This window comes from Heptranchias perlo, chromosome 27 (assembly GCF_035084215.1).
Source record: "Heptranchias perlo isolate sHepPer1 chromosome 27, sHepPer1.hap1, whole genome shotgun sequence".
In the NCBI taxonomy this organism is placed as follows: domain Eukaryota; kingdom Metazoa; phylum Chordata; class Chondrichthyes; order Hexanchiformes; family Hexanchidae; genus Heptranchias; species Heptranchias perlo.
Window position 1 is genome coordinate 7,353,083 of NC_090351.1, and position 23,132 is coordinate 7,376,214.

A 23,132-nucleotide genomic window follows, 5' to 3' on the forward strand; every position below is an offset into this window, starting at 1 on the left:
GTTACTGATGCCGACATGGACCACAACAACTGGATCCACCTTCTCCCTTTCCAAGTTCCTCTCCAGTTGCTCCGAGATGTCCTTTACCCTGGCACCGGGTAAGCAACACACCGTCTTGGACTCTCAGTCGTGACTGTTGTCAGCGTACCTGTGGAACTTGACGTCATGTGTTCGCATGATATCGCCGAGGGGCAGCCCGTAGATGAGAAATAGGAGGGGGACAATTCAAGGAGGGATCCTTGGGGGACTCCAGAGGTAACGGTGTGGGATCAGGAAGAGAAACCATTGCAGGACATTCTCTGGCTATGATTGTATAGGTATGTGTAGAACCATGTAAGGGCAGTCCTACTGAGCAGGACCATGTAGGAGAGGCATTGGAGGAGGATGGTGTGGTAAACGGTGTCAAAGGAATATGAGGAGGGGTAGTGCACCATGATCACAGTCACAGGATCAGTGTACGGTGTCTGTGGCATACCTGGTAATCACAGTACTGAGCCTCTGACACACCTAGTAATCACAGTACTGAGTCTCTGACACACCTAGTAATCACAGTACTCTGTATTGAGCACAGATTACAAAACATTTTTCTGATTAAAATCTGAATATTTTCATCAACTAAAGACCAGATGTTCCCTTGTGGCAACGCACACAGCGCTTCAGAACATATGGTCACTCTTATTTCTACCTCTGATTTCTTTGTGCTCTTTCTCTCTTCTCAACTGCTTCTGTCTACTGTTGTATCTTCTCTTCTGCTTCCGCCCCTTATCTCTTTGCTGTTCCCTGTGTCCTTTTCTGCTTCTCTCTCTGTCTTTTTTTTCTTTCCTTTCAGTTGGGAGATGGTTTTGTGTGGTGCAGTGGGGAAAGGAAATACCAAGGTTTCATGTCCAACAGTGTATCCGAGCTAATGTCGTCCCTCGTGTCGGACAACTGAACTGTGAGAAAAGACACGAGAAATTGAGCTCTTCACCCTTGAAAGGGTACAACTGAGAGGGGTATTTTGTTGAAGTGTAGAAGATAATAAACAGTTTTGATAAAGTAAATCCAGAACATTACTTCAATCTGACATAAGGACAAAGCAACAAGGACAAAGTGGTGAAGTGCAAATGTAGTAATGTCAGAAGGTTCTTTATGCAAAGAGTAATCAACACATAGAATGGACTTCTAGTTACAGTATTAAAGGCCAATGACCAGAGTTACCTCAGAGACGGTTGGATGCTAAAATGCACTGAATATCCCAACTCATCCATATTGATCTTGTGACGAGAATTCAATTGTAATAAGACATCACACTTGGATCAACCGTTGCTCAAAAGTAGCATTCTCGCCTCTGAGTCAGAGGTTGTGGGTTCAAGTCTCACTCCAGAGACTTTTTATGTAGAATTAAATAGAATTTACAGCACAGGAACAGGCCATTCAGCCAATCTATACTGGTGTTTATGCTCCACACAGCTTGAGCACATAATCCAGGCTGACACTCCAGTGCAGTACTGAGGAAGTGCTGCACTGTCGGAGGTGCCATCTTTAGGATGAGACTGTTAAACTGAGGCCCTGCCTGCCCTCTCAGGTGGATGTAAAAGATCCCACAGCACTATTTCAAAAGAGAGCAGGAACGTTCTCCTGGTGTCCTGGCCAATATTTATCCCTCAACCAACATCACTAAAAAAACAGAATATCTGGTCATTTATCTCATAGCAGTTTGTGGGACCTTGCTGTGTGCAAATTTGGCTGTCGTGTTTCCTACATTTCAACAGTGACTACAGTTCAAAAAGTACTTCATTGGCTGTAAAGTGCTTGGGGACGTCCTAAAGTTGTAAAAGGCGCTATATAAATGCAAGTCTTTCTTTTTCCTTCTTTATTGTCAACTTCAATAGAAATAAGGGTAGGTACGTGCACATGAAGGCCATTTTCTTTCTGCCAAGTGATATATTTTTCATCCTTTGTCTATGTTTATTCCCTTTTGAGTTTTCCCCTCTTCTGAATGTGTTGACTCCTGCTGGGCTATGTCTCCATGGATACTGACAGTCTTCTTGTACATCACCCACGTGACCATTCTTCATGTGTTACTCTAGAATAGGGTGTTGAAGACTATCTGACAATGGAGGGAGTCATAGCCAAGCCTGATCTTCTTCTCTGCTGGCATTCACTCTTGTTCATACGTGGACCTGACCAGAGGAACGTACAGTTTGGTGGTGACTTCCTCTGACTTGCATTCTACTGTTCTTGCTCCGTAGTTCAACATCCTATTGGCTTTGTTAATTGCTGCTCCAAATTGGTTGGACATGTTGAGGGTTGAGTCTAACATTAAACATGAGCGTTACAAGAGTCACATGACATAAACTGCAGTGCAGGTTTGAAATCTGTTGATTCCGGGACGTGAGTTAAACATTCTTCCAGCTACAATTTGGAGAAGCACTGGGACAAACTGAGGTATTCGAACGAGGTATTGGACGCGGTGTAGCACATCTCCCTCAAATGTCCCAGTTTTTCCACTGAACTGTAACTGAAGCAATGAAAGAAAAAAATGAATCAGTAAAAACATACTGAAAATTGTCCCTTGGTTATTGTCTGAATTGTTAGTGTAAGGACAACCACTCATAGATGGGTCGGCACGTAACGCAGTGAACTGAGGCACGGCTAGTCATGTGACGCAGAGCGACAGGACATCAGTTTCCCACTTGACGTTCCCAGCTCACTCGTGGAATTGCGTGGAGGTGGCAAGGGGAGGGAGGATAATTGGTGGGTTCGCCAACCTAGTACCCTGGTACAAGCAGAACCATGGCAGCTGCTCACCTGCTCGCCCACCCTCTCATCCAGGGCAAGTACCTGGCACAAGGACACTCAATAAAGCAGAGAAACTATATACATAGTATCCAAAACATTGCAACAAAAATAATTGATGAATTACTCATTTGAGTTTGGTGCAATATACAGGGGCGCTGGCTTTATATGAAGATATAACCATTGAAACTGCATGATACTTTAACCTATAGCATAATGGTGAACAGTTGAAACTGCCTGGTATTGTGTAGGAACATCTCAAAGACAAATTAATGTATCAGGAGTGATTTCGGTCTCTAGCTGAAATGTTAACCTGTCTTTGCTCTTTCAGAGGCTGACTGACCTGCTGTACATCTCCAGCTTTTTCTGGTCTTGTTTCAGGTTTCCCGCATTCATGCTTTTTTTCACAGTGGGCTGTGGGCAGATAGGTCAGCATGGTAACGGTGTCAGCCGTGGCTCAGTGGGTAGCACTTTTGCCTCTGAATTATAAGGGTGTGTGTTCAAGTCCCACTCCAAGGACTTGAGCACAAAATCTAGGCTGACACTTCAGTGCAGTACTGAGGGAGTGCTGTACTGTCGGAGGTTCCGTCTTTCAGATGGGACGTTAAACCGAGGCCTCGTTTGCCCCCTCAAGTGACGTAAAAGATCCCATGGCATTGTTTCGAAGAAGAGCAGGTCAGTTCTCCCCGGTGTCCTGCTCAATATGTATCCTTCGACCAACATCACTAAAAAACAGATTATCTGGTCATTATCACATTGTTGTTTGTGGGACCTTGCTGTGCGCAAATTGGCTGCCCCGTTTCCTACATTACAACAGAGACTACACTTCAAAAAAGTACATCATTGGCTGTAAAGCGCTTTGTGAGGTCATGAAAGGTGTTATATATGTGCAAGTCTTTCTTTCTTTCCAATCTTAATCTCTGGTGAATTCTCTGTGGCAGGGCAGGACAAAACCTGCAAATTTCGACATGTATTGGCTGCAGCCCAATTTATCCAATAATGGAAGTAGTGAAAATGCCGATTTCTGAGTGGATCTAAGTGATCACAAATCACTTGTCCTATGCATATACTCAGCAGAGATTTATCTGAACCGTGCTATATTGGGCGTTGACCAAGTATTGGAATAGTGACGTAAATGTAGAAAGAGAAGGAAACCCATTGTGCTGTTTGAATTATAAGTCAGTTAATAAGTTCTGCTATCAGTTTCCATTACTGGCTCCAAGATGTTCAATTTACTGAAGCCTGTATCAGACTATACTCCAATACTTAATTTCAATAATATTCCAACATTTATACGTGCCAGCTGAGATATTCAAAGTCACCACTTTACTTGGATGTTGCTTGCGATGTTCTTAGTAACGCTTGTTTGTTTTATCAATATTTAGACTCCGATGATCTCTATCTAGCCGATCAGTGACTGAAGTTATCCTCCCTATACTGTGACCAAAGGCATTTGATAAACAGCATTGGCAGCGTGTGGTAAACCTCAGCATTCATGAAAACCTTTCCGTGGCTATGTATTCAATGTCTAATAGAAGCAGGAATAGCCACAGAATTGGTCTCTGGAGGAGCCCAGCTGGCAGAGCTCAAAAATCTGATTAGGCACCATTAAAAGTGTCCTTCAGAACTAAGTTACAGTTAAGCCAATTGAATTTTCCACTATCAAAAACCAAAAGCTTACAGCATTAACAGGATTGATTCGCAGTGTCAAACACTTTGTAAAAATTTGAAACCCTCGATCAAGACATGGAGAAATCCTTATTTTTCTATCCCAGTTTTCTCTCGTCCTCTCCTGAAACCACTGACTTGTGCTGGGATATAGGTCAATGGGTATTGGCAGAACTCTGGTATGCCATCCTTGTGGCCGCTATTCATATGTGAGCCTTTATAGTTAGCATCGGTAGGCTGGCCAGCCCAATCACAGCTGAGCCCAATCTCTCTCATGCACACATACATACACACACACATTTTCCAGCAGTCACTCAATAGCAATCAGAAATCCAAAACCTGGTTGATTTTCCTATCCTTAGCACAGATGCACTGAAGCCAATTTTACTGCCCACCCCATCTGAGATCTTCTAACTCAACACATTTCAGGGATCAAACCTTTGATCTTGCTGGTCTATATGACATATACACAGCAGAGATTTAACTGAACAGTGCTATATTCAGCTTTTACCAAGTACTGGAATAGTCATGTAAATGTAGAAAGAGAGGAACACTGGAAAGTCATTGCTCCCAGTTTCCATTACTGGCTTCAAGAGATACTGTTTGCTGAAGCTTGCATCAGACTATATCTGTACTCTGTAAAACAAAAAGCAAATCACTACAGATGTTGGAAATATGAAATGAAGACAGAAAATGCTGATAACACTCAGTGGGTTAGGCAGCATCTGTGGAGAGATGAACGTAGGGTTACCCTTTGAGGTCTATAACCTTTTGTCAGAACCTAACATTCCAGGACCCAAAGTGTCAGACTAAATTTTGTGCTTAAGTCTCTGGAGTGGGGCTTGGATCCAGACCTTCTGACTCAGAGACAAGAGTGTCACTATGGAGTCAAGGCTGACACAAGGTTATAATGTCACTAGGTCACCTCACAATCTCTGGGGATGTACCTTCTGATGGAAACCCACCAGGTAGGTAATGATGGCTCGACTGCTCCAAAGGAGTGCATCAGCTACTCAGATAGGCTCAAGGACCTTGGTCTATTTACTTTACAGCAATGTAGATTTAGAGGTCTATAAACTAATTAAAGGGTTGGGTAGCGTCCCCAGTGATAGATTATTCCAGTTTAACATATTAGGGAGGACTAGGGGACATGAGTTTAAATTATCTAAGAGTAGGAATAGACTGGGTGTTAGGCGGATCTTCTTTTCCCAGAGATTAGTGAACCTCTGGAATACGTTGCTGGTTGGTGTGGTGGGTGCTGACTCTCTGGCTACAGGAGGGAGCAGTTTTGGTTCCTGACTGGGGCAGAGATCGCATCATAGAGGAGGTCTTTATATCTTTATAAATAACCACAGTCCATGTGATCTCCTGGACTGGTTTCAATCACCCGAGGGGTTCGCAGAGGAATTTTCCAGAGTATTTTTTCCCTTATTGGCCCTGGGTTTTTTCTCTCTGTTTTTGCCTTTCCCTGGAGATTAAATGAATGTGGGGGTGGATTGGAAGTTGGGGGGGGGGGGGGGGCAGGGAAGGTGTGTTTAGTCATGATACCCCGGCCATCATGAGCGTGAGGCAGGCTTAATGGACCACCTGGTCTTTTCCCGCCCGTCAGTTTTGTATGTTCATATCAGAGTGAGCATTTTAACATTATGTATTAAGCAGTGGATAGGCATAGCAACCATCACTCAAGCCCTGCCAGCATTAGTCATATGCCATTTGCAAGGAGGGTGGACAAGGTGACTTGCTCTCCGATTTCCCTTCCCTTCCTGTGGGAAGCACCTGAATTAGCCTTGGCAACCATACCTTCCAATATCAGCAGGCTCATGGTGTGCCCACCAGTGCTCTCCAACGCTGACCCTGTTGGAGTATGTGGGGGCCAGTGGGAACGCACCTTATTTACATGGGGCCTAGCATTCGAAGGCTCCCGAAGTACCTGACCTCCTGGTATCAGAAAGCTAAGAATTCTAATGTCAAAAGGTTCACGGTGTCTTTGAACCCTCCCCTCCCCCCTCCCCGCCGCCCGCCCCTGGAATCAGAAGGTTCACAGTGAGCCTGACCCCCGGTATCAGACGATTCACAGTGTGTCTGACCCCTGGTATCAGACGATTCACAATGTGTCTGACCCTTGGAATCAGAAGGTTCACAGTGAGCCTGACCCCTGGAACCAGAAGGTTCACAGTGTGTCTGACCCCTGGAATCAGAAGGTTCAGTGTGTCTGACCCCTGGTATCAGACGATTCACAGCGTGTCTGACCCCTGGAATCAGAAGGTTCACAGTGAACCTGACCCCTGGAATCAGAAGGTTCACAGTGAGCCTGACCCCTGGAATCAGAAGGTTCACAGTGAGCCTGACCCCTGGAATCAGAAGGTTCACAGTGAACCTGACCCCTGGAATCAGAAGGTTCACAGTGAGCCTGACCCCTGGAATCAGAAGGTTCACAGTGAGCCTGACCCCTGGAATCAGAAGGTTCACAGTGAGCCTGACCCCTGGAATCAGAAGGTTCACAGTGAGCCTGACCCCTGGAATCAGAAGGTTCACAGTGAGCCTGACCCCTGGAATCAGAAGGTTCACAGTGTGCCTGACCCCATGGTATTGGAACACTCACAGTGTTCTTGACCCCATGGTATTGGAACACTCACAGTGTTCTTGACCCCATGGTATTGGAACACGCACAGTGTTCTTGACCCCATGGTATTGGAACACGCACAGTGTTCTTGACCCCATGGTATTGGAACACTCACAGTGTTCTTGACCCCATGGTATTGGAACACGCACAGTGTGTTTGACCCCATGGTATTGGAACACGCACAGTGTGTTTGACCCCATGGTATTGGAACACGCACAGTGTTCCTGACCCCATGGTATTGGAACATGCACAGTGTGTTTGACCCCATGGTATTGGAACACGCACAGTGTGTTTGACCCCATGGTATTGGAACACGCACAGTGTGTTTGACCTCATGGTATTGGAACACGCACAGTGTTCTTGACCCCATGGTATTGGAACACGCACAGTGTGTTTGACCCCATGGTATTGGAACACTCACAGTGACTCTTTGATATCGGAAGTCCCGTGTTTTGCAGAATCTTTACCAATGTCTTCTGTCACTACACCATCAGTAAGAACTATATAATGTGATGAATTGATCTCTCTGTTTTAAGGAAACAGATTTATGTCTCATTCTTTAATCATTTAGCCGGCAATACTTTTGGTAAGTTACCCGCCACCGATGCCAAATAGTGCTTCATTATTAAACTGGGCGGGCAACCAACATTTTAAACACACTGGCACATAGTTTGCTCCTACAAGTGATCGGTTCCAAATGACAAATCTTAACATATATCCTGCACAACCTTAATGATTTAATTTAGTGCAATAACTTACTGTGCTGGTCACTGTGCACCTGTTAAAGATAGACTGCAAATTCTCATTAAAAAACAGTTTACACTCACACACAGGCGAGCCTGAGTCATCAGGACTAGAGTAGTGGATTGTTGCATGATGAAAGCATCATGACAGCTTCCTGGGTATTGGTCATTCCCATGCAGGAAGAGGTGATTGACATCACACACAAACTGTACACTAACCAGCTTTCCTGTTCATGAAATTGAAGGGTTTGTCTTTTGGGGCTTTGAGTGCCACATGCTGCGTGCGCCTGTGGGAACTCTTCCAGTCTGTAGAATTGGATAGCTCTCTCTCTTTGTTTCACAGGTTTGGATAAGAAGGATATGAATTGTACAGTCCTCCTGACGAAAGCATCAGTCAATTTCTAATGCAGTGGTGAGCAGTTGCCTGACCAATGTGGTAAAGGTTGCCTGATGCTGCCTGGAAGGATCCAGATGCAAAAGAATTCAAAGGAGCGGTGGCTTAGACTGGTATAGACAACGCTGTTCTCCTGGTGAAAGTGGACTGCATGTCTTCAGCCAGCAACTGATATATTTCCACAAGTGCTTCCGAGGAGAAGTGAAGCCTCCTGAGGCACTCCTGAGCGGAAACATCTAAGTAAGACCTTCTTGATCTGTAAACCATGATCAGTGGATATTTACGTGTGCAGATCGTAGGTCTTCTGTGACAGCTCACTCTAGGAGCCTCTAGGAGTTTCTTCCATCTCCTCGTTGTCCTCCTCCTCCTCCTCAAAACATAGGAATGGAGGGATTCCCATTGGGAAATCTGTGCCCTCAGTACACAACTGTACTTTGTGCAGAACTGACTAAATAGGGTAGGAAAATTTCTAACAAAACCTCCAGTGCATCACACATCTAAAATCAATATGCAGGCCAAGTAGAACCAACCATGAGCTATAGTAGAAGAAATGGCTTCCTCAATGCAATAGCTGCCTCAGGATACCTGGCAGAATGAGCTACCTTCCTGCAGCTCATCGTGCCAGCTATGTTGTGATAATAATTTGGGTTGAGCTTTGGGGCGGAAGTTGGGGAAAATGGAACACGGGAGGGGCCGGACAGTGTTAGCCATGCCCATTGGATTGTTTAAATATGGTGGGATGGCTACCAGTGGATGTTAAACAGGATTGGTGTTATTTCTCAAGTAGAATTCTAGTGCATGTTTTTCCCACCACCACTGCCGTCCCATTTTATTCAGTTTTGTGCCCAAAGCCACCTGAAAACGGTTGGCAAATCAAAGGAAAAACCAGCCTTCACTGCAGTCTCAGGGAGGCAGCACGCAAAGCATGGAGACAACCTTTCACCTTTACCACACATCCTTCCATGGCAACAAAGCAGCAGGGTAAGAATTAAATATCTTGGATTGACATACATATATCTGATGAGGTGGGCCTTACACTGTCACCAGAGGCTACATACATACTGCATTGCAATGGACTCACTCATGGAGGGAGGTGGGATGGCCACAGATGGGTGCCTGGCTGCTCTTCCAAATTCATCTGGATGTGTTGAGTGTGCTTTCAGTACAAAGCACAGCTTGATAGAAAGAAAGTAGGAAAGAAAGAAATACTTGCATTTATATAGCACCTTTCATGACCTCAGGATGCCCCAAAGTACTTTACAAACAATGAAGTACTTTTGAAGTGTAGTCACTGTTGTGATGTAGGAAACACGGCAGCCAATTTGCGCACAGCAAGCTCCCACAAACAGCAATGAGATAAATGACCATCACTGTTTTAGTGATGTTGGTTGAGGGATAAATATTGGCCAGGACATCAGGGAGAACTCTCCTACTCTTCTTCTGGTAGTTTTACAGCCACTTAAGAGGGCAGATGGGGGCTCGGTTTAACGTCTCATCCAAAAGATGATATCTCCAATGGTGCAGCATTCCCTCAACACTGCACTGAAGTATCAGCCTGGATCATATGCTCAAGTCTTTAGAGTGGGACTTTGAACCCGTGACCTCCTGACTTAAAGGCAAGAATGCTACTTACTGAGCCACGGCCGACACCACAATTATGATCAGTGGGGGTCCTCCTGACCTCACACAGCTGTCCAGGCTAGAGGAATCTTCCTGCTGGCAAACTTCCTGACAAATCTGCTTGCTCCAATTCTTCAGCCACTGCCTCATCCTCCTTCTTTGAGGTTGATTCACCTCGGGTATGGTTACAGCAGCCGGCTGTATGTCTGGACAGTGGTGACTGATTCACATAACTGGCTGTGCAATCAGATCGCAACAATGGGAGATGTCCGGTAATGCCAATTTCTTTGTTGATGCCAACCCTCTCTTCAGAAATCAGTTTAAGTTGCTTGATGGCTGTTTGAAAGGCTAATGTTATGTTTATCTAGCGTCCTACTGAGCAAAGGGTGGGAGTACTATCAGGAGAATGCCAACTGAATTAAGTGGGCCAATATAATCCAGAATAGAGGAACTCTGACCCTTCTCAAGGGTCATAGACACATTTGTCAATCAGACCCATTATCCCAGGCTAAAACCTGATTCTTTGATCTAAACCAACATCCCTTTGAAATCATACTGAGATAAAAGGCTACATTCCCCTTATTAATATTAAATGATTAGTCAGTTTTGGAATGGTTTGTCACTGAATGTAATGACACTGGCCAATTGACACCTTCATCTTTCTACTGTCCTTCACCTTATCAATTTGTACTTGTAAGGACTACCGCAGCCAGCTCATCTGGAATGGAACTAATGTGTTTCCTTTTGAGAATTCCTGTGCGAGCCTCAGTTGTTAACCCTTCACATGCTGTTTTCAGCACTAAAGAATACAAGTTAAAAATTCAACACAGACAAAAATGCAATTTTGCCACGTTACCACCAACCCCCCCAACCTTAGAAGAAATCACTCACCTGGAAATGACTCACTTGCAATGGGAACAGGTCCGGCCCATGGGATTAGGATTAATGCTTGTGTGGAGGATAAATACCAACATGAACTGATTGGGTCAAACAGCCTGTTACCATGTTGTAGCTTCTATGTAAGTCTATGTGACCCCCTTCCTCCTCCCACATCCGACCCTTGAGCAGACAAGACATGTAAGGCTACTCAGACTGAATAAGCTATGGTATAGAGCCATTTTAAGTACATAAGAACATTAGAAATAGGAGCAGGAGTAGGCCTTATGGTCCCTCGAGCCTGCTCCGCCATTCAATCAGATCATGGCTGATCTTCAACCTTAACTCCACTTTCCCGCCCGATCACCATATCCCTTGATTCCCCTAGAGTCCAAAAATCTATCCATCTCACCCTTGAATATATTCAATGACTCAGCATCCACAGCCCTCTGGGGTAGAGAATTCCAAAGATTCACAACCCTCTGCATGAAGAAATTCCTCCTCATCTCAGTCTTGAATGTCCAACCCCTTATCCTGCGACTATGCCCCCATTTCTAGACTCTCTAGCCAGGGGAAACAATCTCTCAGCAATCTACCTTGTCAAGCCCCCTCATAATCCTATATGTTTCAATGAAATCACCTCTCATTCTTCTAAACTCCAGAGAGTATAGGCCCATTCGACTCAACCTCTCTTCATAGGACAAGCCTCTCATCTCAGGAATTAATCTGGTGAACCTTCGTTGCACCGCCTCCAAGGCAAGTATATCCTTCCTTAGATCAGAAGACCAAAACTGTTCGCAGTACTCCAGGTGAGGTCTCACCAAAGCCCTGTACAACTGTAGTAAGACTTCCTTACTCTTGTACTCAAACCCCCTTGCAATAAAGAGGAGGATGAACGTGCTTTCTTGTCACGTCAACCAACCCTGTGGGTCCTTTTAAATTTGGACTATGCAATGCGGTGGGTGCTTTCTCTCTGCCTTTCGCCAAACCCCCCAGTGGGGTTAGCCAGCTTGCTTTTTACTACCCAGACTTCCCTGGATGGCAAAATCATTTGGTTGATAACTTGCCATTGTCCTGCATGCCTTTGCTTTTCAGAGCTGACCCGGAAGGTCCCCTGCCTGTCATCATGCTGGCTCCCTGACTCCGTCCAGGTGGGTTCTGTACGAACCTAATTCTCTTTATAGACTTGCACAAAACTTTAAAAACATACAGCCCGGCACAGCTGTTGACTGCGAGACGCAAGCACTGACTGAATTGTACCTATAGCCCGATATAATATGTAATAGGAGAACTTTGACCCTGAGCTGTCTGTGGACGATGGCCAATCAATAACCCTGTTTCCTCAAAGCTCACTGACACAGCTGTCAATCAAACCCACCTCCTAGAACGAGGCCCAATTCTTTGATCTATGCCAAGGTGCATGGGATCACCCTATTTAAGTCATATTGGGACAAATGGCTCCATTTCCTTGTCAATGTTCTCATTAAATGCGATGGTCAATTGACAGCTTCAATTTTCTATTATCTTTATCAATTCACCCTTGTGAACACCACTGCGAACAGCTTCTCTGGAACTGAATGAACCTGTTTTCCTTTGAGAAATACCCCATGTGATTCTGGCTTGTTAACTCCCACATGCTGTTTCCAGCAATAAAAAATACAAGTTAAAAAACACAGGCAAAAATATCCATTCTTGCCTCATCCACTTTGGGTTGTCCCCCTACGCCTTGGTTCCTATACCTCATTCAAGCACTTCATTCCATTCCATCCCTCCCACTTGAGAAGCTAAAGTACTCATCACTTTGTCATTGAACATGTAGTTGTCTCCCAGCTACATGCTGACCTCTCCCACAACTCCCTTTTCGAATCCTCTCAGTCCAGTATCTACACTACCTCCAGGGCCAATACTGCACTGGTCAAAGTCACCAATGGTGCACCGTGGAGCATTATCCCCCCTTGACCTCTTCAACCTCCAAATTTAATCAAACAAAATACAAGTTCCTGGCCAACATGTCCTCCCTCAACTAACAGAACCAAAAGCATTTTAGTGTCATTCAACTCATTTGCTGTTTGTGAGATCTTGCTCTGTACTAAATTGACTGCTGCATTTTAAGCTGCAAGAACAACTACATGTTCAATAACAGAATGGAAAGGGAGGTTAGAGATGAGGTGGTTTTTGGAGGCATTGTACTGGTCAGGAGTGGATATTTTGTGGAGTGACAGAGCCTGAGCGAAAGGAATCATTAACAAAATAATTCAGCACAGATGATAACTCCATCCTCCCCTAAACTTGAATGTCAGCTTGGCTCAGTTGGTAGCATGCTTGCCTCTGAATCAGAAGTTTGTGGGTTCAAGCCCCACTCCATAATTTAGTAATGAGGGAGCATTGCATTGTCAGAGATATCAAGCTGAGGCCTCATCTGATTGCTTCTAAGGCTCAGTTAGATGGAAAAGATCCCAGAAGAAGAGTAGATCCCAGTTTCCTGGCCAACATGTCCCCCCTCAACCATCAGAATCAAAAGCATTAAGTGGCTATTCAACTCATTTACTGTCTGACATCTCTGTGCTCCTCCTATTCTGGCCTCTAGTGCACCCAGACTTCCTTTGCCCCACCATTGGCAGCTGTGCCTTCAGCTGTCTAGGCCCTAAGCTCTAGAACTCCCTTGCTAAACCTTTCTACCTCTCTCTCCTCCTTTAAGACGCTCCATAAAACCTATCACTTTGAACAAGCATTTGGTCACCTGTCCTAATATCTCCTTATGCGGCTCAGTGTCAAATTTTGTCAGATAACGCACCTGTGAAGCGCCTTGGGCCATTTTACTACATTCTAGTGAGTTCTAGCGAATCGAATAACTAGGGAGATAGATAGGGCTTTAAACTAAATAAGGTGGGGGGAGGATCCCAGTGGAGAGAAATCCAGAATGCTAAAGAGAAAAGACAAAGAAGCAGTGCAGGAAAGTGATTGGGGTAAGGATAACCAGATTGTGTCAGGAAGGGACAGAGCGTACAAACAAAAGACAACAAATAGGGTCCGGGTAAGAAAAAATGGTAATAAGACAAATAAGGCCATGGTACAAAAAAATGTTAAGATGTCTAAAAATGTTAAAAAGACAAATCTAAAGGCACTGTGTCTGAATACACGAAGCGTTCGTAATAAGGTAAATGAATTAACAGCGCAAATAGATGTAAATGGATATGATATAATAGCAATTACAGAGACATGACTGCAGGGTGACCAAGGCTGGGAGCTGAATATCCAAGGGTATTCGATATTTAGGAAGGACAGGCAAAAAGGTAAAGGAGGTGGGGTGGCGTTGTTAGTAAAGGATGAAATCAGAGCAATAGTGAGAAAGGATATTGGCTCAGAAAATCAAGATGTAGAATCAGTCTGGGTGGAGTTAAGAAGCACCAAGGGGCAGAAAACACTGGTGGGAGTTGTCTATAGGCCTCCAAACAGTAGTGGTAATGTAGGGGATGGGATCAAACAGGAAATTAGAGATGCATGTAACAAGGGTACTACAGTAATCATGGGTGACTTTAATCTGCATATGGACAGGCCAAACCAAATTAGCAATAATACTATGGAGGATGAATTCCTGGAGTGTGTACGAGATTTTTTTTAGACCAGTACGTTGAGGAGCCAACCAGGGAACAGGCTTTCCTAGATTGGGTATTGTGCAATGAGAATGGGTTAATTAATAATCTTGTTTTGCGGGGTCCTTTAGGGAAGAGTGACCATAACATGACAGAATTCTTCATTAAGATGGAAAGTGAAGTAGTCCAATCCGAAACTAGGGTCCTAAATCTAAACAAAGGAAACTACGAAGGTATGAGGAGTGAGTTGGCTATGATAGATTGGGAAGCTTCATTAAAAGGCATGACGGTGGATAGGCAATGGCCATCATTTAAGGAACAAATGCATAAATTGCAACAATTATACATTCCTTTCTGACACAAAAACACAAGAAAAAGCGGCCCAACCATGGCTAACAAAAGAAATTAGGGATAGTATTAGATCCAAAGAGGAATCATATAAAGTTGCCAGAAAAAAACAGCAAGTCTGAGGATTGGGAGCAGTTTAGAATTCAGCAAAAAATGATCAAGAGATTAATTAAGAGAGGAAAAATAGAGTATGAGAGTAAACTTGCAAGGAACATAAAAGTGAACTGTAAAAGCTTCGACAAGTGTGTAAAAAGAAAAAGATTAGTGAAGATAAATGTAGGTCCCTTGCAGTCAGAAACGGGAGAATTTATAATGGGGAACAAGGAAATGGCAGACCAATTAAACAAATACTTTGGTTCTGTCTTCACGGAAGAGGACACAAATAACTTCCCAGAAATGCGAGGGAACCAAGGGACTAGTGAGAAGGAGGAATTAAAGGAAATTCGTATTAGTAAAGAAATAGTGCTGAAGAAATTAATGGGACTGAAAGCCGATAAATCCCCAGGGCCTGATAATCTGCATCCCAGAGTATTAAAAGAGGTGGCCATGGAAATAGTGGATGCATTAATTGTCATCTTCCAAAATTCTATAGATTATGGATTAGTTCCTGCTGATTGGAGGGTGGCAAATGTAACCCCACTATTTAAAAAAGGGGGAGAGAAAACAGGGAACTACAGACCGGTTATCCTAACATCAGTCGTAGGGAAAATGCTCAGGTCTATTACAAAGGATGTGATAACAGGGCACTTAGAAAATATCGACGGGATTAGACAAAGTCAACATGGATTTATGAAAGGGAAATCATGTTTGACAAACCTACTGGAGTTTTTTGAGGATGTAACTGGTAGAATAGATAAGGGAGAACCAGTGGATGTAGTTTATTTCGATTTTCAGAAGGTCTTTGAAAAAGTCCCACATAAGAGGTTCGTGTGCAAAATTAAAGCACATGGGATTGGGGATAATATACTGGCATGGATTGAAAATTGGTTAACAGACAGGAAACAGAGAGTAGGAATAAATGGGTCTTTTTCGGGGTGGCAGGCGGTGACTAGTGGGGTACCGCAGGGATCAGTGCTTGGGCCCCAGCTATTCACAATATATATCAATGATTTGGATGAGGGAACCAAATGTAATATTTCCAAGTTTGCTGACGACACAAAACTAGGTGAGATCATGAGTTGTGAGGAGGATGCAAAGAGGCTTCAAGGCAATTTAGACAAGTTGAGTGAGTGGGCAAATACATGGCAGATGCAGTATAATGTGGATAAATGTGAAGTTATCCACTTCAGAAGGAAAAACAGAAAGGCAGAGTATTATTTAAATAGTGATAGATTGGGTAATGTTGATGTACAAAGGGACCTGGGTGTCCTTGTACACCAGTCACTGAAAGCAAACACGCAGGTGCAGCAAGCATTTAGAAAGGCAAATGGTATGTTGACCTTCACTGCAAGAGGATTTGAGTACAGGAGCAAGGATGGCTTACTGCAGTTATACAGGGCCTTGGTAAGACCACACCTGGAGTATTGTCTCCTCACCTAAGAAAGGATATACTTGTCATGGAGGGAGTGCAGCGAAGGTTCACCAGACTGATTCCTGGGATGGCAGAACTGTCGTATGAGGAGAGATTGGGTCGACTCAGCCTGTATTCACTCGAGTTTAGAAGAATGAGAGGGGATCTCATTGAAATGTGTAACATTCTGACAGGGCTAGACAGACTGGATGCAGGGAGGATGTTTCCCCTGGCTGTGGGGTCCAGAACGAGGGGTCACAGTCTCAGGATACGGGTAGGAGATTTAGGACTGAGATGAGGAGAAATTTCTTCACTCAGATGGTGGTGAACCTGTGGAATTCTCTACCACAGAAGGCTGTGGAGGCCAAGTGACTGAATATATTTAAGAAGGAGCTGGATAGATTTCTAGACACAAAAGGCATCAAGGGGTATGGGGAGAGAGCAGGAATATGGTATTGAGATAGAGGATCAGCCATGATCAGATTGAATGGCGAAGCAGGCTCGAAGGGCCGAATGGCCTATTCCTGCTCCTATTTTCTGTGTTTCTATGTTAACGGCACTGTATAAATGCAAATTGCTGTGGCTGTTGTTGAAATCTTGCTGTATACTAAATTGACTGCCGCATTTGCCAACATTACAGTGACGACACATCAAAAAGTAATGGCCAATCTTGACTGCATTCCAGGCATCAAGCTATAAGGGACCAAACTCTGCGTGGACTCTTTATAATAAAATGTTACATCAATCAGCACTCATAATAGAATCCTATGAGTGTTGGGCTCAGCATCCATATCACTCCCACATCACTTTCAAGTTAGGCAGTCACGACACAATGACTGTCAATCCAATCCTGCTCTCCCCACCTCCCCCTAACACTCAGCTTGCCCCAGGGTTACCAACACTTGACAGCCTGGCTTTTGACCAAATCCAATCCGACTCAGCCTGCAGTCTTGTTTTGGACTCAGCTCCAGCCTCCGCAACCCACTCTCCCCGACAGACACTCCCTCCTCAAGTATTCCAACCAAAACGGGAAAAACAAACAACAACTTGCATTTATATTACATAGTAAAACGTCCCAAGGCGCTTCATAGGAGTGATTATCAGACAAAATTTGACACCAAGCCACATCGGAGATATTAGGACAGGTGACCAAAAGCTTGGTCAATAAGGTAGTTTTAAGGAGTGTCTTAAAGGAGGGGAGAGAGGTGGAGAGGCTTGGAGGTTTAGGGAGGGAATTCCAGAGCTTAGGGCCTAGGCAGCTGAAGGCGCCCAGCCAATGGAGGAGGGTTGAAAATCGGGGATGTGCAAGAGGCCAGAATTGGAGGAGCACAGAGATCACTCAAAAGTCATGGATTTATTACAAGAGATACAATGTAGAGAGATGCACCTTGAAGTGTATTGGTCCATCTCAGGGTTCAGAGGCCAATCTGTTATCAGCTGGAGCCAAGAGTTCACTTGAATCTCCAATATTCGATTATCTGTACGAGTTTCTCGGTTCAGTTTTACATGGAGTACATCGCAATGCTTGTTACCGTAAGTATTCCCCTGTCTTGGCTGGACGTCAGATCTTCTGTGTCCCACTCCAGCTTTGCTGTCTGGGCTTCTTTCTCGGTCCCTTTCTGCTCCTGACCAGTGGTCATTTCACCAAGAGTGAGGGACAGGTTGATTTCTGGGGTTTCCCCATCCCCCACTCTCGCTCGGTCTCTCCTACAGTTATTTTGCTCATCCTGAGCTCAGTTTTCTTCACCTTCTTTGAATTCTCTGTTGTTTTATCTCAGGAGCTCACCTCACCAGCCAACAGTACCGGAGCAGACTGTTACTTGGGTCCTAACCTGAGATTTTATAGATAGAAAATTGTGCGGCCGGTGCTCGTGAATTCTTGATTTGCACTCGCAGTAGGTGAGGCTTCACACCAGACACACCATCTAATAAAATTACCCTCATAATTAATTGGCTGTGAAGCACTTTGGGACGTCCTATGTAACATGGTGTTATATGAATGCAACTTCTCTCTTTTCTCCACCAGTTCTCCAGGGCCCACCTTATGAGACAGCTCCTGTGTGGCTCCACTTCCCTCTCCCAAAATGCCAGCACAAGGTCAGCCACGATTTTCTCTTCCCATTCCCGCATGGTCATATCCAGAGCCCACCAACGATCTATACTTGGCTCTCTACGCTTCTTCATTGACATGCTGCCTCTTGGTGATGTTATTGTCATGGAGTCAGCTCCTGTATGTATTCGATCCAGATCTACCTCTACCTCTCCCCCACTTCATTGGATCCCAGGGCCACCTCTATGCTGTTGAACTGCCTGATTGACATTAAGTCATGGGTGAGTGAGTATTCCCTCCAGCTGAAGATCAGGAAGAACATTATTGGTTCTTCAAGTCCGATATTCTGTCCATCACCAAGAATACCTACTTTTACCTCCACCGTCTACTCCCCTACTTTACCCACACTGCCACCGAAACCATTATTCACCTTTAGCACCTCTAGCTTCAATTTCCCAACACTCTGCTTACTGGCCTTCCAATCTATACCCTCCATAAATTTTAAATTGACCATATCCTGTCCTGCTTGCCCATCACCCCAAACCTGCTGACCTACACTCAGTACCAGTCCCCATATACATGCATAAAATTCAGAATTATAATTTTCACTCCCAGTCTCAGGAATTCCTTCTCCCTCCACTGCATTCCCAGGGTTTCCTTCCCCTCCTTCCTCATTCCCTGTCCCTGGAATTCCCTTCCCTCTTGCCCCAATCTGTAACCCTAGCTTCTCCTCTCCTCCTGCCCCACTGATTCCTTCCCCCCCCATCTCACTCCCTCAGGGAATCCCATCTCTACTTGCCCCAGTCTCTGGGACCCTCCACCCTCCCGCCCAATTCCTGGGATCCCCCATCCTCTTGCCCTGCTCCCTAGGATCCCTTCTCCTCCTGCCCCATTCCCCGAGAAGGGCCTCCCTTTCCCTGGTCTTCCCTTGAATCCCCACTTCCAGAGTTCCCCTTCCCCTTGGGTTTTCCATCCCACCTGCTCCACTTCCTAATATCCCCACCTCTGGATCCCTCCTCCTCGCTGTGATTCCTCCTCGCTGGGATTTCCCCCCTCCCTGAGTGAAACACAGGGACAGGAGCAGGCCATTGAGCCCTTCAAGCCTGTTCCTCCATTAAATTAGATCAGGGCTGATCTGTAGCTCCTTCCCTTGGCCCCACTCCCTGGGATTGTTTCCTCCCTGAGATCCCCCACCCTATGATTCCCCCTCTCCCTGAGATTCCCCCTCTTTAGGTTTCCCCCTGGAATCCTCTTTCCCCTCCCCTTCCCCCTGGGATTCCCCCCCCTCCTCCTCTCCCCCCCTCCCTCACCCCTCCCCCCCTCCCCCCCTCCCTCACCCCTCCCCCCCCTCCCTCACCCCTCCCCCCCACTCTCACCCCCTCTCCCCCCCACCTCACCCCCTCTCCCCCCCACCTCACCCCCCCACCCCTCCCTCTACCCCCCTCCTCCCCCCCACCTCACCCCACCTCTCCCCCTCCACCCCACCTCTCCCCCCCACCTCCTCCCTCACCCCCCCCACCTCCTCCCTCACCCCCCCTCCCTCCTCCCTCACCCCCCCTCCCTCCTCCCTCACCTCCCCTCCCTCCTCCCTCACCTCCTCCCCCCCCCCCCATTGTCCAGCTGGAAGCCCCGCCCCATCTGCCCAGGGCTCCAGGGGGCGGAGCGAGCCCGGAAACACCGCTGACAGGAATAGACCACTTTCACTCGCGCCACGGATGCTGGGATAGGGCTGGCTCCATATCTTTCGCAGAGCGGCGAAGGGAGAAAGGAGAGCGCGGCAGCCGGCTGGAGAGCGAAGCTGGGGAGGAGGGACGGAGGACACAGAGAGAGAGAGAGAGAGCAACCGGGAGGAGAGGCTCGGACACAGAGAGAGAGAGAGAGAGAGCAACCGGGAGGAGAGGCTCGGACACAGAGAGAGAGAGAGAGAGAGCAACCGGGAGGAGAGGCTCGGACACAGAGAGAGAGAGAGAGAGAGCAACCGGGAGGAGAGGCTCGGACACAGAGAGAGAGAGAGAGAGAGCAACCGGGAGGAGAGGCTCGGACACAGAGAGAGAGAGAGAGAGAGCAACCGGGAGGAGAGGCTCGGACACAGAGAGAGAGAGAGAGAGCGGCTCGGAGATCGAGCCCTGGCACAACCAAGCGAGAGCTTCTCTCTGAAGGGGCGACAGAGAGCGAAGCGCTGGTGTCTGCGGAATCGACATTAACTGAACCTCCGCTACTTCAATCTACCGCTGGCCGGCGAGGTGAGCTCCCGAGATTAAAACAACAGAGGAGTTCAAAGAAAGCTGAGGGCGAGGCCGTGACTGAATAACAGCGGGAGAGAGCGAGCCGGAGTGCGGGCAGGGGGGAGGAGGAGGAGGGACGGTGAACCCAGGAACCGACCGCGCCTCTCACTCTTGGTGAAATGACCACCGGTCAGGAGCAGAAAGGGACCGAGAAAGAAGCCCAGACGGCAGAGCTGGAGCGCGATACAGAGGATCTGACGCCCAGCCAGGACAGGGGGGTTCTTAAGGTAAAAAAGCGTTGCGATTTACTCTGTGTAAAACCGAACAGAGAAACTTGTGCAGATAAATCTAATGTTGGAGTTTCAGGTGATGTTTGGCTCCCGCCGAAATAACAACCATAATAATTTTTTTAAAAACAGTTTGCCGTCCGCACCAGGAACTGACTAAAATTAAACAAAGCAAATTCTGAACACGTCTCACTCATCTTAGAACTTAACTTTTAAAAGACAATCTCTCATTTAATAAAGTATTTTCCTTCAATACTTAAAATAGTGGGTGTTTACTGTGCTTCGAGTACACTTTGAATGCATTTGCAAATATATTTCCCTACATAACAAAAATAATTCATTGCAAGTGAAGCACTTCGAGATGTTTCTGGTCGGCAATATATAAACGCCAGTTTATCTTTTATTTTCTACATGATTTACATTCAGCAATCGTAACTAAACCATTTCTCCTTACACAACTCGAATCTGTATGTCAAACGGAACAATGCAGATAAAGTTGATTTTTCGATCCGCATTTGCAACGTCCTTTCCAGTAGGTAGCTTCACTTAGTTTTGTATGAACATCTTTATGTTAATATAAAGGAACACTCACATTAAAGGACACGCTCTCGCTAATCACATTCGGAAACTGTCTCCAAGTATCTGATATTTCCTGAAGTAAAAATAAGGTGAGCGATGTATTTTGGTTTAATTTCACTCCCAGTCGACCCTCATGTTCAGAACTAAAACACGACCCCTCCCACGCACATATTCAAAGCCCAGTGACACAGGGCGCCTCAGCCGTGCTCTACGCCGTCCCTTCCACCCGCAACTTCGGCACCGGGTGACAGTAACAATTGATCCATGGCTTGCTGCTCCCGACAGGCTGTCTGCTCGGGCTTAAAGGGACCAATCAACACCATAAACTGTCAGCACTCATCAGTGACGGTCAGGAGTGTTGGGCTCAGTATCCAACACTCTCTCGAATCACCTTCAAATGCACCACAATGACTGTCAATCCAATCCTGCTCTCCCCACTCCCCTATCCCTCAGGATGACCCAAGGTTGCCAACACCTGGCAGCCTGGCCCTTTAATTGCTGTGTCCAGATCCTCCACAGTGAAACCTAGACACCGAGTCTGATTTCAAACTGAAAGTCCCCACCCGCCTCAATTTACTTCTGGAGGCAATAATGCTTTAAAAGTTAGGAAGGACCTCAGTGTACTTTCAGCATCAAGTCACGATCCGGCCTGCAGACTTGTTTTGGACTCAGCACCAACATCCGCCCCTCCCAGACAGACACTCCTTCCTCAAGTACTCCAACCACAACACTCAAAGTCACGGATCAGGAGATAAAATTTAGAGGGATGCACGAGTTTGCTAGTGCTGTTGGGAAGGGTTTAAACTAGCTTGGCAGGGGGATGGGGACCTGAGTGTAGATTCAGATGGGAGAGAATCAGAACTGGAAATAGGAGGCAGAAAATTAGTAAGTGAGTTTGGAAGGCAGAGGAAACAAAGGTTAGAAAATAAACAACAAATGAGTTTGGCAGTGCTTAATGGCATAAATGTAAGGAGTCACACAACACCAGGTTATAGTCCAACAGCTTAATTTGAAATCACAAGCTTTTGGAGCTTTGCTCCTTCGTCGGGTGAGGTGTACACCATTAAGTATACCACTTAATGGTATACACCTCAATGCAAGGAGTATATTGAATAAGGCAGATGAGCTGAGGGCACAGATAGACGTGTGGCAGTACGATATCTTAGCTATTACAGAAACATGGCTTAAACAGGGGCAGGAATGGCAGCTCAACATTCCTGGTTACAGGGTTTTCAGACGAGATAGAGAGGGGGATAAAAAAAGGAGGGGGGGGTGGCAATATTGGTTAAAGGAACAATTACGGCTGTGAGGCGGGATGATATGTTAGAAGGATCATCAAATGAGGCCATATGGGTTGAGTACTAAAGAACAAAAAAGGGGCAATCACACTGCTGGGAGTGTACTATAGACCCCCAAACAGTCAGAGGGTGATAAAAGAGCAAATATGTAGGCAAATTTCTGAGATGTGCAAAAACAGTAGGGCAGTAATAGTAGGGGATTTCAACTACCATAATATTAACTGGGATACAATCAGTGTAAAAGGTATAGAGGGCACAGAATTCATAAATTGCATTCAGGAGAACTTTTTTAGCCAGTATGTAGCAAGCCCAACAAGAGGGAGGGGCAGTTCTGGATTTAGTTTTAGGAAATGAAGCTGGGCAGGTGGAAGGAGTATCTTTGGGAGAGCATTTTGGTGGTAGTGATCATAATTCAGTTAGCATAGTTATGGAAAAGGACAAAGGCCGAACAGGAATAAAAGTTCTCAAATGGGGAAAGGCCAATTTTACTAAGCTGAGATGTGATTTAGCAAAAATCGACTGGAAACAGTTCCTTGAAGG

The 23,132-nt window shown here is 45.8% G+C and overlaps 1 protein-coding gene and 1 long non-coding RNA gene across 2 annotated transcripts in view; one reads left to right on the forward strand and one right to left on the reverse strand.

Moving 5' to 3' along the window:
- Positions 1 to 1,837: 1,837 nt before the first annotated feature.
- LOC137344370 (uncharacterized) lies at positions 1,838 to 21,948 on the reverse strand. Its single transcript, XR_010968338.1, has 2 exons — positions 21,308 to 21,948; positions 1,838 to 2,500 (listed from the first exon to the last, which is right to left on the reverse strand). It is a non-coding gene; the product is annotated as an uncharacterized lncRNA (long non-coding RNA).
- Positions 19,907 to 23,132, forward strand: part of LOC137344369 (peptidyl-prolyl cis-trans isomerase FKBP5-like) — a 149,294-nt gene continuing 146,068 nt past the window's right edge. The window contains exon 1 of the mRNA XM_068007265.1: positions 19,907 to 20,715. Within this exon, the coding sequence (XP_067863366.1) occupies positions 20,608 to 20,715 (108 nt within the window). The 5' untranslated portion in view covers positions 19,907 to 20,607. The remainder of the gene's footprint in view (positions 20,716 to 23,132) is intronic.